This window comes from Triticum urartu, chromosome 2 (assembly GCF_003073215.2).
Source record: "Triticum urartu cultivar G1812 chromosome 2, Tu2.1, whole genome shotgun sequence".
NCBI lineage: Eukaryota > Viridiplantae > Streptophyta > Magnoliopsida > Poales > Poaceae > Triticum > Triticum urartu.
The window spans coordinates 690,318,604-690,330,734 of NC_053023.1; the positions used below are offsets into that span (position 1 = coordinate 690,318,604).

General features: G+C 47.7%; 2 protein-coding genes across 2 annotated transcripts; both read left to right on the forward strand.

Annotated features, from left to right (window-relative positions):
• Positions 1-529: 529 nt before the first annotated feature.
• LOC125534138 (BTB/POZ and MATH domain-containing protein 3-like) lies at positions 530-3,419 on the forward strand. Its single transcript, XM_048697430.1, has 2 exons — positions 530-1,141; positions 3,213-3,419. Exons 1-2 carry the CDS (start codon positions 530-532, stop codon positions 3,417-3,419), a joined length of 819 nt encoding a protein of 272 aa, XP_048553387.1.
• Positions 3,420-3,625: 206 nt separating this feature from the next.
• Positions 3,626-11,064, forward strand: LOC125537924 (BTB/POZ and MATH domain-containing protein 2-like). The gene is made up of 6 exons (XM_048701246.1): positions 3,626-3,671; positions 4,063-4,081; positions 4,694-4,718; positions 5,229-6,248; positions 10,371-10,392; positions 10,679-11,064. Exons 1-6 carry the CDS (start codon positions 3,626-3,628, stop codon positions 11,062-11,064), a joined length of 1,518 nt encoding a protein of 505 aa, XP_048557203.1.
• The last annotated feature ends 1,067 nt before the right edge of the window (positions 11,065-12,131 follow it).

Sequence of the window (12,131 nt, forward strand, 5' to 3'; positions counted from 1 at the left end):
TTCCGAGCCACGGCAGTGATTCATTCGTGGTCGCTACTCACTCCGATGGAGGCCATGGAGCATTTGGTTACTGGATCTATCCGTTGGGAGATGGTAGCTCGGGATATCTTCAACCGGTTTGGATGGCGGTCATATAATAGGATACGCAATTAGTTTACCTATCTATCTTTAGCCAGCCGGTTATGACGTCTTTTCTTGGCTAGTTTGTGTTTCTAACCTGTTTTGGCTCTCTGTGAGCTTTCTTTTCAGTTTTTACAGTTGGAGACTTTGGAACCTTGTTGAAAATTTTTTATTTGGTTAATAAGATGGCCGTATGCATCACTCTGATGCAGAGGCCGGGGAGACCCCCTTTTCGAAAAGAAAAAAATCTTTGAAGGATTATATTCCATCTTCTTCCATGCGTACGCGAACTGAACTCTTAACACTTCTGGCATAGGTACCCTGTTCCTGCTGAATACATAAGGGAGGCGTATGTCACGAACCTGCAGCGCCATCCCGTTGCCCTTGGCTCGATCTCCCACCTTTTGCCATGGGAGACACCGTCGGCTCTTCTCCGGCTAAGCAGTGCGTGCCGGAGACGTGGTGGACGAGTTTTATGGAGGGCGACACCGCGGCGCACAGTTTCCAGGTCACGGGCTTCTCTCTGCTCGACGGCATGGGCGGCGGCAACTTGGTCTGGTCGAGCGCGTTCAGAGTCGGCGACTGCGACTCGGACATCACCTTCTACCCAGATGGGTGGAAGGTGGACGGAGGTGCCCACGCCTCAGCCTTCTTGCGTCTGTGCAAAGGAGAACCAGGGTTGCAGACCAGCTACACCCTGAGTTTATTGGGCAAGGACGGCCAAGTGTTTGAGCAAGTGAGCCTAGAGCATGTCTTCAAATCCACAGGTACCTTTTGGGGCTATGAGCGCTTCGTCAAGAAGTCCAAGCGGCAACGGTTGGTATCCCGCAACGACGACTGTGTGACGATCAGGTGTGTTTTGACTGTCAATAGGAAGCATCGCACCGAAGAGGTGCGCGCCTTGACCATCCTAACCCCACCGTCAAATCTGCACGAAGATATTGCAAGGATGTTGAAGGACGAGGACGGCGTGGATGTAGCGTTCGTCGTGGGTGAGAAATTGTTCCGTGCTCATCAACACATTCTCGCCGCGGCAAGACGGCTCGCGGCACGTAAGAAGAGGTTCCGGTCTACGGCCAAGGTTTGGAAACGGCAACACAAATTCATCCCCACCTTTGATAATGATTGCAAGTTTGTGGTTGACCTCCTTGATTTCTTGGAAGAGTTTAGATGTCTGTCTAGAGATGAAACACTGCTGAGGCAGGATGCTCGTCGCTGCCTTGCCGCATCCATCAAGAGGCAGAGCGCGCACTGGAAACAACGTGGGAAGTGCCGTGCGGTCCGAGAAGGCGATGAGAATACCAAATTCTTCCACGCCAGTGCCTCCCATCGCCGTCGTGGGAACTGGATCCGCACGCTCGATGTCGATGGGCTGGAGGTGGTTGATCACCATGGTAAAGCGACCGCGCTGCGGGGTTTCTTCGCCAACCTTCTCGGGCGCTGCTGCCCCCCTGAATGGCGCTTCGATCTAGAGGCGCTGTACCAGGGCGTCCGAGGCGTCGACGGTGGAGCCCTTGTGAGCCGCTTCTCTCCCGCCGAGATCAAGGAGGCGACGGGGCTCCTCAACCGCTCAACTGCCCCCGGCCCAGATGGCCTGGGCCCTGCCTCTATCGTGGGACAAGCTGTCAGCGGTCAACTTCGCGCCGATGATCGCCAAGGTCGATGCCTACCTGGCTGGGTGGCGGGCGCGCCTTCTCTCCCCCGCAGGCCGCCTGGTCCTGATCAATGCGGTGCTGGACTCTCTTCCAGCGTACGCCATGGCCGCTATCGTCCTTCCGCCGGCCGTTGTTAAAACCATGGATGCGCTTCGTCGCGCGTTCCTTTGGAATGCGGCCGACCGGGCCACGGGAGCCCAATGCCTGATTGCTTGGAGCCAGGTCTGCAGGGCGAAGTGCGAGGGGGGGGTGGGGGTCGGGGTGCGAGACCTTGCCACCCAGAATAAGTGCCTGCTGCTCAAGATGCTTCATCGTCTACACTCGTCGGAGTCGAGATGGGCGTCGTGGGTTTGGGCGGAGCTGAACGGGCGCTCCCTTCTCCACCTCGGTAGCTGTCGTCATGCCGGGGAGCATGGGCGTTCTCTGCGCGGCATGCTGCCGCTCTGCCGTGCCCTGTCCCGAGTGCGCGTGCAAGATGGGCGAAGAACCTCCTTCTGGCTCGACTGGTGGCTGCCGTGCGGCCCCCTGAGTGTGGCCTTCCCCGCGCTATACTCGCACACCACGAGCGCCGAGGCCACCGTGTCCCACGTCTGGGGAGGGGGCTTGACCGCGTCTTGGTCACAAGACACACCCAGGCTGGTGCTCGGGAGCGTGCGGCCCTTCTCGCCATCCTTCCTGAAGCACCCGCGACGCCGGGCGTAGACGAGAGGGTGCTGCCGCTCTGTGGGCACCCGCGGTCCGGCGGGCTTGTCACGAGCCGCGCTTACGCCTTCCTATGCTACGGCGGCCGTCTCTCGCCCCATGCTGCATTCGTCTGGGGGACGCGCGCGCCGTCGCGGGTGAAATTCTTCTATTGGCTGCTAGTCCACCGTCGGATCAACACTCGAGATGTCCTCCTCCGGAAAAACATTGTTGATCACACGGGGGCCGGCTGCCCCGTCTGCTCGGCGGAGCTGGAAACTGCGGACCACCTGGTGTTTGGCTGCCCATTCGCGCGCGAGTTTTGGCGCGCCGTGGGAGGTGTGGTGATCACGGCGGACACATCGGTGGAGCGGCTCTCCGCCCTGGATGTGAGAGTAGCAGTTGGAGACGTCTCTCCGGGCACCTTCGTCCTCCTTTGCTGCTGGCACCTATGGAAGCATCGGAACGGTGTGGTTTTTCAAGCTATGGTGCCGTCCCTAGACCGGGTACTAAGCTGCTGTCGCGAGGATGCTGTTCTTTGGCGGGAGCGGCTACGTCCAGGGGATCGCGAGGATATTGATGCATGGGTGCATGCGTTGATGCGGTGATCTAGTCTAGGCTCTGTTGGATTTTCCCTTCTAGTGTGTGTTGCTGTTTGTAAAAATGAGGACCTCCCCCCTGTGGTGGTGACTTGGCAATAAAATTCAGGTGGAGGGATCGCTATCCCTCTCCCGGTGACAGTTCAAAAAAAAACACATTCTGGCGGCACGGTCGCCGGCCTTCACGGCAGAGCTTTTGGACCCGTTGACAAAGGAGGACCCTACAAACCCCGTCAATGTTCATGACATGACGTCCGACATCTTCGAGGCACTTCTTCATTTCATGTACACTGATACACTCCCACATGGTAGCGATCTTGAGAAAACCGGGATATTGTGGCGTTTGTTGGCTGTCGGAGATTGATATGGACTGGACAGGCTGGTGACGATTTGCAAAGGGAAGCTATGCCAAAACATAAACGAGCAAACAGTTGCGACCACCCTAACTTTAGCAGAGCAGCATGATCGCGTGCGACTGAAAAATGCTTGCATCACATTTGTGTCGTCGCAGGATGTGCTCGATGTCGTCAAGGAAACCGATGGATTCAAGCACCTCATGAGAAGCTGTCCATGGGCCCTGGTGGATATCTTAAAACAGAAGCTGTCTTCACCGGGGGTATGCGTAATTTATGCTAGAATTTTCTCTGAATAAATTTCTTTCATAACAAAAGATTGTCGCATTCAGTATCTGTTTTTATTTTCTGAGCCTCTCCCAAGATGGTTTGCACTATGAATTCTAAAAACAGCCATATACATCATCCTTTGCCGGGTTATTTTCATCTGGACAACATGGTTTGGACTTTGGACTTTGGGCTGAATTAGCATAGCATATATATCTGTTCTGTTTTCATGCGCTGATACTGGTACCCCAAGGGCGTATGATTAGAGTAGATGCCTAGATAGTTTTCTCAACCTGACCTCATTGTGCTTTACACAGTTTTCAATTTCTTTTTACAGTTTATTACAACTTTGCATACCTTGTTTCCTGTCTTTGGGTTTGCAATCAGGCTGCACGGAGCCAGCCGGGTAGGATCCCCAGATCACGCAACATGAAGCTGTGGTCCTCGCGAGTTCGCCGTGCAGTTTTGCCCTCCGTCTGCGTCCTGGCGCTGACCCCCTTTGTTGGCCTCTATTTTTACATGCACAACGGCCGTTGTTTTACATAGGATGGGAACGAGGCAAGCCGTGCTTGGCTCCTCGGGCTCCGCTCATACAGTCCTGTACGAAATTTGTATACGCTCAGCTCCGATGTATGATGAGTATGACTGGGCTGGAAGGGTGCCTCGACACTCGAATTAATATCATTAGGTGCCTTGTGGAATTCATATTGTAGATCTTTAGTATTGTAGATGATGATATTTTTAGTATAAATTTGATCAAACATTGTAAAGTTTGACTTAAGGCAAATCTTACATACAAGATAAAAAGAAACAGGTGGAATATCTTTGTAATAAGCGCCTGTTCGGCCACTCTCCGCGGAGCGGAGCCGGCGGAGCGCCCTTTTAGCAGCCGTAGGAATAAGACGGCCAGCATGATTTTTTGTTGTTGTTGATTGTTTGTGTCTTTTCTGTCTCCGTCGTACTCTATGTTCCTTGATATTATCAGATTTATTAAGATGATTTGGGTGTCTTTTCTTAGGAAAAATATTTTTGTTGAACGGCAGGTATATGCATTAAGCAAGGGCAATTCGACCCTTGTATACAAAAAAAAGAGATAATTTTTTTTGCCAAGTTTTCTTTTCGAAACAAAATTGCTGGCCGCCTGGCCCATCTAATCCAGAGCTAAGCAAACGCAATCGAGGGCCTGATCCGTGGCAAAAATTTTGATTGCGAGATTTCGCAAAAAAAAAAAAAAATCATTGCGAGACCCGGTTGCTGACGGCACTGTCGCCTGCCGGTGCCTTCCAACACCAGCCGCTCTCGTACGGTACGTGAACTCTGTCCTTACAGAATTGCACCAGGGTAAATATCAGGAAACCCTCTTTTTTGGAGGATTATATTCCATCTATATGTCCGTGCGTACGCGACGTGAACTCTGAACACTTTTGGCATAATATATACATAAGCGACGCGTATGTCACGAACCTGCAGCACCAGCCCGTCGCCCTTCGCCCGATCTCCTACCTATTCCGATGGGAAACACCATCGGTTCTGCGTCTTCTTCGGTGAAGCAGGATGTGCCCGAGACGTGGTCAACGAGTTTTACGGAGGGCGACACCGCGGCGCACAATTTTGAGGTGACGGGCTTCTCGCTGCTAGACGGCATGGGCGCCGGCAACTTTGTCTCGTCGAGCACATTCTTCGTCGGCGGCTGCGAGTGGGACATCACGTTCTACCCCGACGGGTGGAAGGCGGGCGGTGGCGCCCACGCCTCCGCTTATCTGCGTCTATGCAATGGAGAACTAGGGTTGCAGACCAACTACACCCTGAGTTTATTGGGCAAGGATGGCCAAGTGTTTGTGCAACGGAGCATAGAACATACCTTCCAGTCCGCAGGTATTTTTTGGGGCTTCGAGCACTTTGTCCAGAAGTCCAAGCTGCGACGGCTGCTATCCGACAACGAGGACTGTGTAACGATCAGGTGTGTTTTGACTGTCATGAGGAAGCATGACACTTTGGCCATCCCGGCCCCGCCGTCGAATCTGCAAGAGGATTTTGCAAGGATGTTGAAGGACCAGGAAGGCGTGGATGTAACGTTCATCGTGGGTGACAAATCGTTCCGTGCTCATAGACACGTGCTGGCGGCACGATCACCGGCCTTCAGGGCAGAGCTTTTGGACCCGACAAAGGAGGACCCTACAAAACCCGTCAAGGTTGATGACATGGACCCCGTCATCTTTGAGGCGCTTCTTTATTTCATGTACACGGATACGCTCCCACATGGTTGTGATCTTGAGAAAAACGCGACGCTGCAACATTTGTTTGTTGTCGGAGTTCGATATGGCCTGGACAGGCTAGCGGCGATGTGCGAAGGGAAACTATGCCAAAACATAAACGAGCAAACAGTGGCAACCGCCCTAACTTTGGCAGAGTGGTATGACCGCGTCCTTCTCAAAAATGCTTGCATTGCATTTGTGTCGTCGCAGGATGTGCTCGACGCCATGAAGGAGACCAATGGATTCAAGCACCTCATGACACGCTATCCGGGGGTGATGGTGGATATTTTGAAACAGAATCTGCCGTCGTCAATAGGGGTACGTGTAATTTATGGTAGAATTGTCTTTAAATAAATTTATGTTAGAACTTACTGGAACATAATCGCAGTGGGCAAATGTTTCTCATTATTTTGACCAATATTCCCACATGATGGTTTGCACTATGAATTCTACAAACATCCGTATCCATCATCTTTCGCCTAGTTTTTTAATCTGCACCACATGGTTAATTTGGACTTTGAGATGAATCAACATACCATTTGTGCTCTGTTATTACTACTTTCTCTGTTTTGTGTTTGCATTTTAGAGATGTATATAACTGTTTTTATGCGCTGATACTGGCACCCAAGGGCGTGTGATCAGACCAGGCATATGCAGTGCCAGTGGGGACAATTTAATCTCATCAGAGAAATTTTAAGATGCAATTTGATCTCAACTGTCAAGATAAATTGGGATATACAAACACTGCAGCAAGACTAAAAGCAAATACTTTTGACAGATTATACTATATATATATATATATATATATATATATATATATATATATATATATATGCTACTACATGCTTGAAAATAAAATATTATTCTATGTGTGCATATATATTATAAGTTGAAATATGATTCCAATGCTCCTTATCACGTCCTACAGTTTTAGAAGGTAAATGTATGTGCATTATAGAGATACTTCAAGTTGAATATCTTATATTTATATTCTTGTACTTATTCCGTGTACTACAAAATTGTTCAAATATAAATATTTTATGGCTATATTTTCAGAATTAGTACGCCTATCTAAAATTTTTGGTAATAGATTGATAATATATTTATTTACTTACAAAAACACACATACTCTTATATGTGTATTAATGCCATTCTCTTGCTCTAAATTACTCAAGTGTTTCTACAACATATATTTGTTAACTATTTTATACCAACAATCTTTATTCCTACTGGTATATATTTTACATGCCAACATTGAAAATTGTTATACACAACCAAATATGGAAGATAGAGAGAGCATTAATTGATATTGCTATATCTTCCCTTATTTGATGCTAGATTTTATTAGCGATATATAGTTTGTTTCCTGGTTTGCAATATAGGATGTTCATATTAGCCCTACACCATCATAGAAATCGTTTTACCTCCAAGAGGTAAGAGTAATATTAGACGTTAGATGACCCATATCTATTTTGGATCATGTTAAAATAGCTCAATCTGGCCTTATTGTGCTTTGAAGTTTACAACATTCTTTTTACAATTTACAATATCACATATCTTGATACTTGTCAGGTTCGCAAGCAGGTCGTACGGATGCAGCGAGGCAGGACTCCAATATCACGCAACATGAAGCGACGTGCCTCGCGAGTACGCCATGCGGTTTTGCCCTCGGTTTGCGTCCTGGCGCTGGCCTTGGTTGGCTTCTGTATTCCACATCCACAGCGGCTCCTAACAAGACAGCCCATGCTTGGCTTCTTGTAGTGGCAAATATCTAGGGTCAAAACGAAGGGTGGTCTGAAAGAACCAACATACAACAATGTGTCCAAGTATTGGAGAGCTCACCAACGTCTTCAGAAGACAAAGTCCAGTTGCTCTGGTCATCTGATATACTAGGCTTTGTATCTATTTTTACTACCATATACTCTTACATAAAGGAATGAAGGGAGTAATGCTTTCTTTGTATAAAGCTCACCAGATTGGAATTTTTGTTGAGCGTCATATTCTAGACCAAATTCCATTATATTTAACTTGTGCTATCAACGTTTCATGGACTATTACTTACGAAATAGTTATCGTATGTTTCTTATGTCATTTGGTTGTCAAACGAGAGAAATTGGTCGACTTAGGTTAGTCCTCGAGTTGTGATGTTGCGAAAAAGGTCCAAATTTCATGATTGCATCGATTTAGTATTTTCAAAGCAACATTTTTCTAGTTAGTTAGTTGTGTTGTTAGATACTTATTTGCACTTGCAGTTGCACCATGTGTTTGTGTGAGCAAACCTTTATAATTTTTTTAGAAATACAGTACAAATGCAAGCGCTCACATACACACACGTACACTCATCCACATGCACATGCACATGCACACCCTATACCTGTGAGGACCTCCAAGAGAAAAGGCCGCCAAATTTGGCATGCACTTGGGCATCATCTTCATCTAGAAGGATTGGACGAGCTTTGCTGCGTCGTTGATGTTGTTGGATTTTCATAAATTTTCTACTCCATGTGTTTCAGAATATAAGGTGTAGTCTTTGAAAAGTCAAACCTGTTTTAGTTTGACCAATTTTGTAAATAAATGTATCAATATTCATAATACCAATCGGTATTGTTAGATTCGTCGTGAAATGATTTTTCGTATGTTATTTATTTAATATTGCGGATGTTGATGTTTTCGGCTCTGAACTTGCACTAGTAGAAAACAGGGCTTTGGTTCAGGCCGGGTCAGCCCATTAGTCCCGGTTAAGTCCAGAACCGGGACCAATGGGGGCATTGGTCCCGATTCGTGAGCCCAGGGGGCCGGCCGGGCCACGTGGGCCATTGGTCCCGGTTGGTGGGATGAACCGGGACCAATGGGCCTCGCTCCTGGCCCACAACCATTGGTCCCGGTTCGTGCCTCAAACCGGGACTAAAGATTAGACCTTTAGTCCCGGTTTGAGGCACGAACCTTTAGTCCCGGTTTGAGGCACGAACCGGGACTAATGAAAATGGGACCTTTAGTCCCAGTTCGTGCCACGAACCGGTACTAAAGGTCCCATTTTCAAACTCTACCCCCCCCCCCCCCGCCTAAAGGGCCCATTTTAAAACTCCCCCCCCCCCCCCCCGGATTGCCTTTTCAGTTTTTTAAAAAATAAAAGAAAATGATGGAAATGTCAAAAAAATAAAAGAAAATAAGTTTCCCATGTGATATGTGGTCTAGTTGTTGGGAAAATTTGCAAATGTGAATTTTGACTTTATTTGCAAAATCTCTCTGAAAATTTGTAAAAATGGGCATAACTTTTGCATACTAACTCGGATGAAAAGGTTTTTTATATGAAAAATCATCTACTCGAAAAGTTACATCCGAATTTAATTGGGGGAACCCCGTTAAACATTTTCAAAATCCTCAAAAACCTAATAGAAAAAAGTTACGAGGCTTTTAAGATCTAGAGTGAAAAAAATTGAAAAAAATTCAAACAGTGGGCAAACTATGGTCAAACAATGGTCAAACTAATTATTCTAGAATATTAGTGTTACTAAATAATTATTTCTGTAATTCCAATTTTGGTCAAATCTGGTCAAACTGTGGTCAAACAATGGTCAAACTAATTATTCAAGAAATATTATTGTTACTAAATAATTATTGTTTTTTAAAACAATAGTTTCAAAATAAAACTATGAAATGTGTCACTTCATGCTCAAGCAAAATTCTAGAAGGTTAATAGGATTGACATCTTAGTATTGTCAGGAAAACAATAAGTGCAGACTTGGAGCGAGGGAGAATAGAACCCCGAAGTTAAGCGTGCTCAGGCTGGGGGAGTGGGAGGATGGGTGACCGTTTGGGAAGTTAGATGATGTGGAATGATGAGAGGTGATTAGAGGATAAATTGAGAAGTGATGAGGGGTGGTGATTACAGACTAGAGGTTAAAATAATTCAGAAATTTGAAAATCAGAAAAAAATTCCAAATTTTTTTTCAAAAAAAGATCATAAAATTTCCTTTAGTCCCGGTTACCAACCGGGACTAAAGGTGGAGCTCCACGTGGCCGCGCCTTTTAGTCCCGGTTCAATCTTTAGTCCCGATTCTGGATTGAACCGGGACTAAAGGGATAGGCATTAGTACCGACCCTTTAGTCCCGGTTCCAGAATCGGGACTAAAGGCCCTTATGAACCGGGACTGAAGGCCCTTTTTCTATTAGTGTTGGTTAGTGTTTAATAAATTTGACTATTTTATAAGAAACTAACACGCCTTATATTTTGAAACTGAGGAGTATTTGGTTTGGTGAGTGGGGGGTATGATGAAGTGTGTTTTCTTTTTATTTATATTGTTGTATTTCTATCCCTTTCGCGAGGTGATTCAGTATTATGTGCTAATCAATCCATATTTATGTGGGGACGTTTTTTAGGTTGATGGTTGCATGTATTATATTGGTGTTACAATATCGCATATTGGTGTTTTTTTCTAGGTGGTGAGAGGATGCACGGACTGTATGCTTTTATAGGCTGGTTGTTGTCGATTGATTTAATAATTCATTGACCCTGTCAAAATGGTGAAACAAATTCCAAATTAAATACCCCATTTGAATGGGAGAGGTCCAAGATTAGGGAGCATAATAAATTAGCTATTTTTTCTAAAATAATACATTTTTATTAATTTACAAAAATAATACACGGTTTAGATATATTCCACAAATAATACGGCGTCATCTTTGGACAAGACGACTGGGATTTTTTGTTGAAAAGGACCACCTGCGCGAATGAATTGACAAAAAAGACCACCTGCTGATAAATTTGACAAAAAGGACCCCCTCGACTGTGGCGGCAAGTGCGGCAGGCGACACGTGGCACCTGCCGCCACGCAGCGAGGCGGCAGCACTGTACCGCCTGCCAGAACGGGAATCGGCGCTGGCGACGGAACGGCTGCGGCGTGTGGAGCCCGGCCGCCAAGGGGCGTGGCGGCAGTACTGTAGCGCCTGGGCCCGGCCGCCTCGCGGGCTGGCGGCAGCCCTGTTCATCGCCCTGCTGCTACTGCGCGCTAAGGAGCCGGCCACCGCTGCTGATTGCTACTGCTGCTGCATGGAAAAGCGCATGGCGCTGCTGTTGAATGCACAAGTCCAGCAAAGCACAAAGCGCATGCGGCCACAAGTTTTGAGGCACTGATTCCCAGCGCGAGTTTCGTCTGCTTTGAGGCACTGGTTCCCAACGTTTCGTATTTTTTGGCACTGATTGCAGACGACCACGATGCACTGCGCATCATTTGTGATAGCCGGCTCCGTAGCGCGCATTAGCAGCAGGGTGATGAACAGGGCTGCCGCCAGCTCGTGAGGCGGCAGGGCCCAGGCGGTACAGCACTGCCGCCACACCCCTTGACGGCCGGGCCCCACACGCCGCTGCCGTTCCGTCGCCAGCGCCGATTCCCGTTCTGCCAGGCGGTACAGTGCTGCCGCCTTGCTGCGTGGCGGCAGGTGCCACGTGTCGCCTGCCGCACCTGCCGCCACAGTCGAGGGGGTCTTTTTTGTCAAATTTATCAGCAGGTGGTCTTTTTTGTCAATTCATTCGTGCAGGTGGTCCTTTTCGACAAAAATTCAGACGACTGGAACTAATCGTCTTACTGGTTAGTGTCGAGTCGTCCTCCCTGAAGATGACTGGCAGTCGGCTGAACAAGGGCTTCAAGTCGCCCTCCCTGAAGATGATTAGCTCCAGTCATCCTCTCTGAAAATGATTGGAACATAACCGTGTTCCGGGGAACCCTTTCCCGCCAAACCTGCCTTTCCCTTCATCTTCTTTCCTGCCATCGTCTTTCCCGCCAACCCTTATGTTCCCACCATCCTTCTGTTCCCGCCATCTTCTTTCCCGCCAACCCTCATGTTCCTGTCATCTTCTTTCCAGCCATATTTCTCTTCTGGACTTATAAAACCCCCCTCCCATACAGAAAGGTTGGTAAGCAGTGCATTGTAGTCTCGTCAAGATGTCCCATTATCCTCATTATCCTTTCGATTGTAGTTTCCACCCGAGTATGTCAAAATGTCTTCTGAGGTTAGCCAGCAATTTCAAGATAGACAATAGGATAGTTCAATGGGACGACCAGACATACGTGTTGACGAGCCTATGGATGTATGTCACTACTCTTGCGAGACGGTCGTGCCGCTCGCCTCAATGGCAGCCTCTAGTAGGTCAACCCACGCTACATGCTTTTTGTTTTCTTTTTCCTGTGTGAGGATTTTTTA

What these genes read in the sequence shown, in the direction of transcription:
- LOC125534138 (XM_048697430.1), top strand. Translation starts at nt 530, where the DNA reads ATGGGAGACACCGTCGGCTCTTCTCCGGCTAAGCAGTGCGTGCCGGAG. An exon ending in TGTTCCGTGCTCATCAACAC is followed by an intron (nt 1,142 to 3,212) that starts ATTCTCGCCGCG and finishes AAAAAAAAACAC; the next exon opens with ATTCTGGCGGCACGGTCGCC.
- LOC125537924 (XM_048701246.1), top strand. Translation starts at nt 3,626, where the DNA reads ATGGGCCCTGGTGGATATCTTAAAACAGAAGCTGTCTTCACCGGGG. An exon ending in ATATTTTTGTTGAACGGCAG is followed by an intron (nt 4,719 to 5,228) that starts GTATATGCATTA and finishes TCGGTGAAGCAG; the next exon opens with GATGTGCCCGAGACGTGGTC. An exon ending in ATCTGCCGTCGTCAATAGGG is followed by an intron (nt 6,249 to 10,370) that starts GTACGTGTAATT and finishes GTTTTTTTCTAG; the next exon opens with GTGGTGAGAGGATGCACGGA.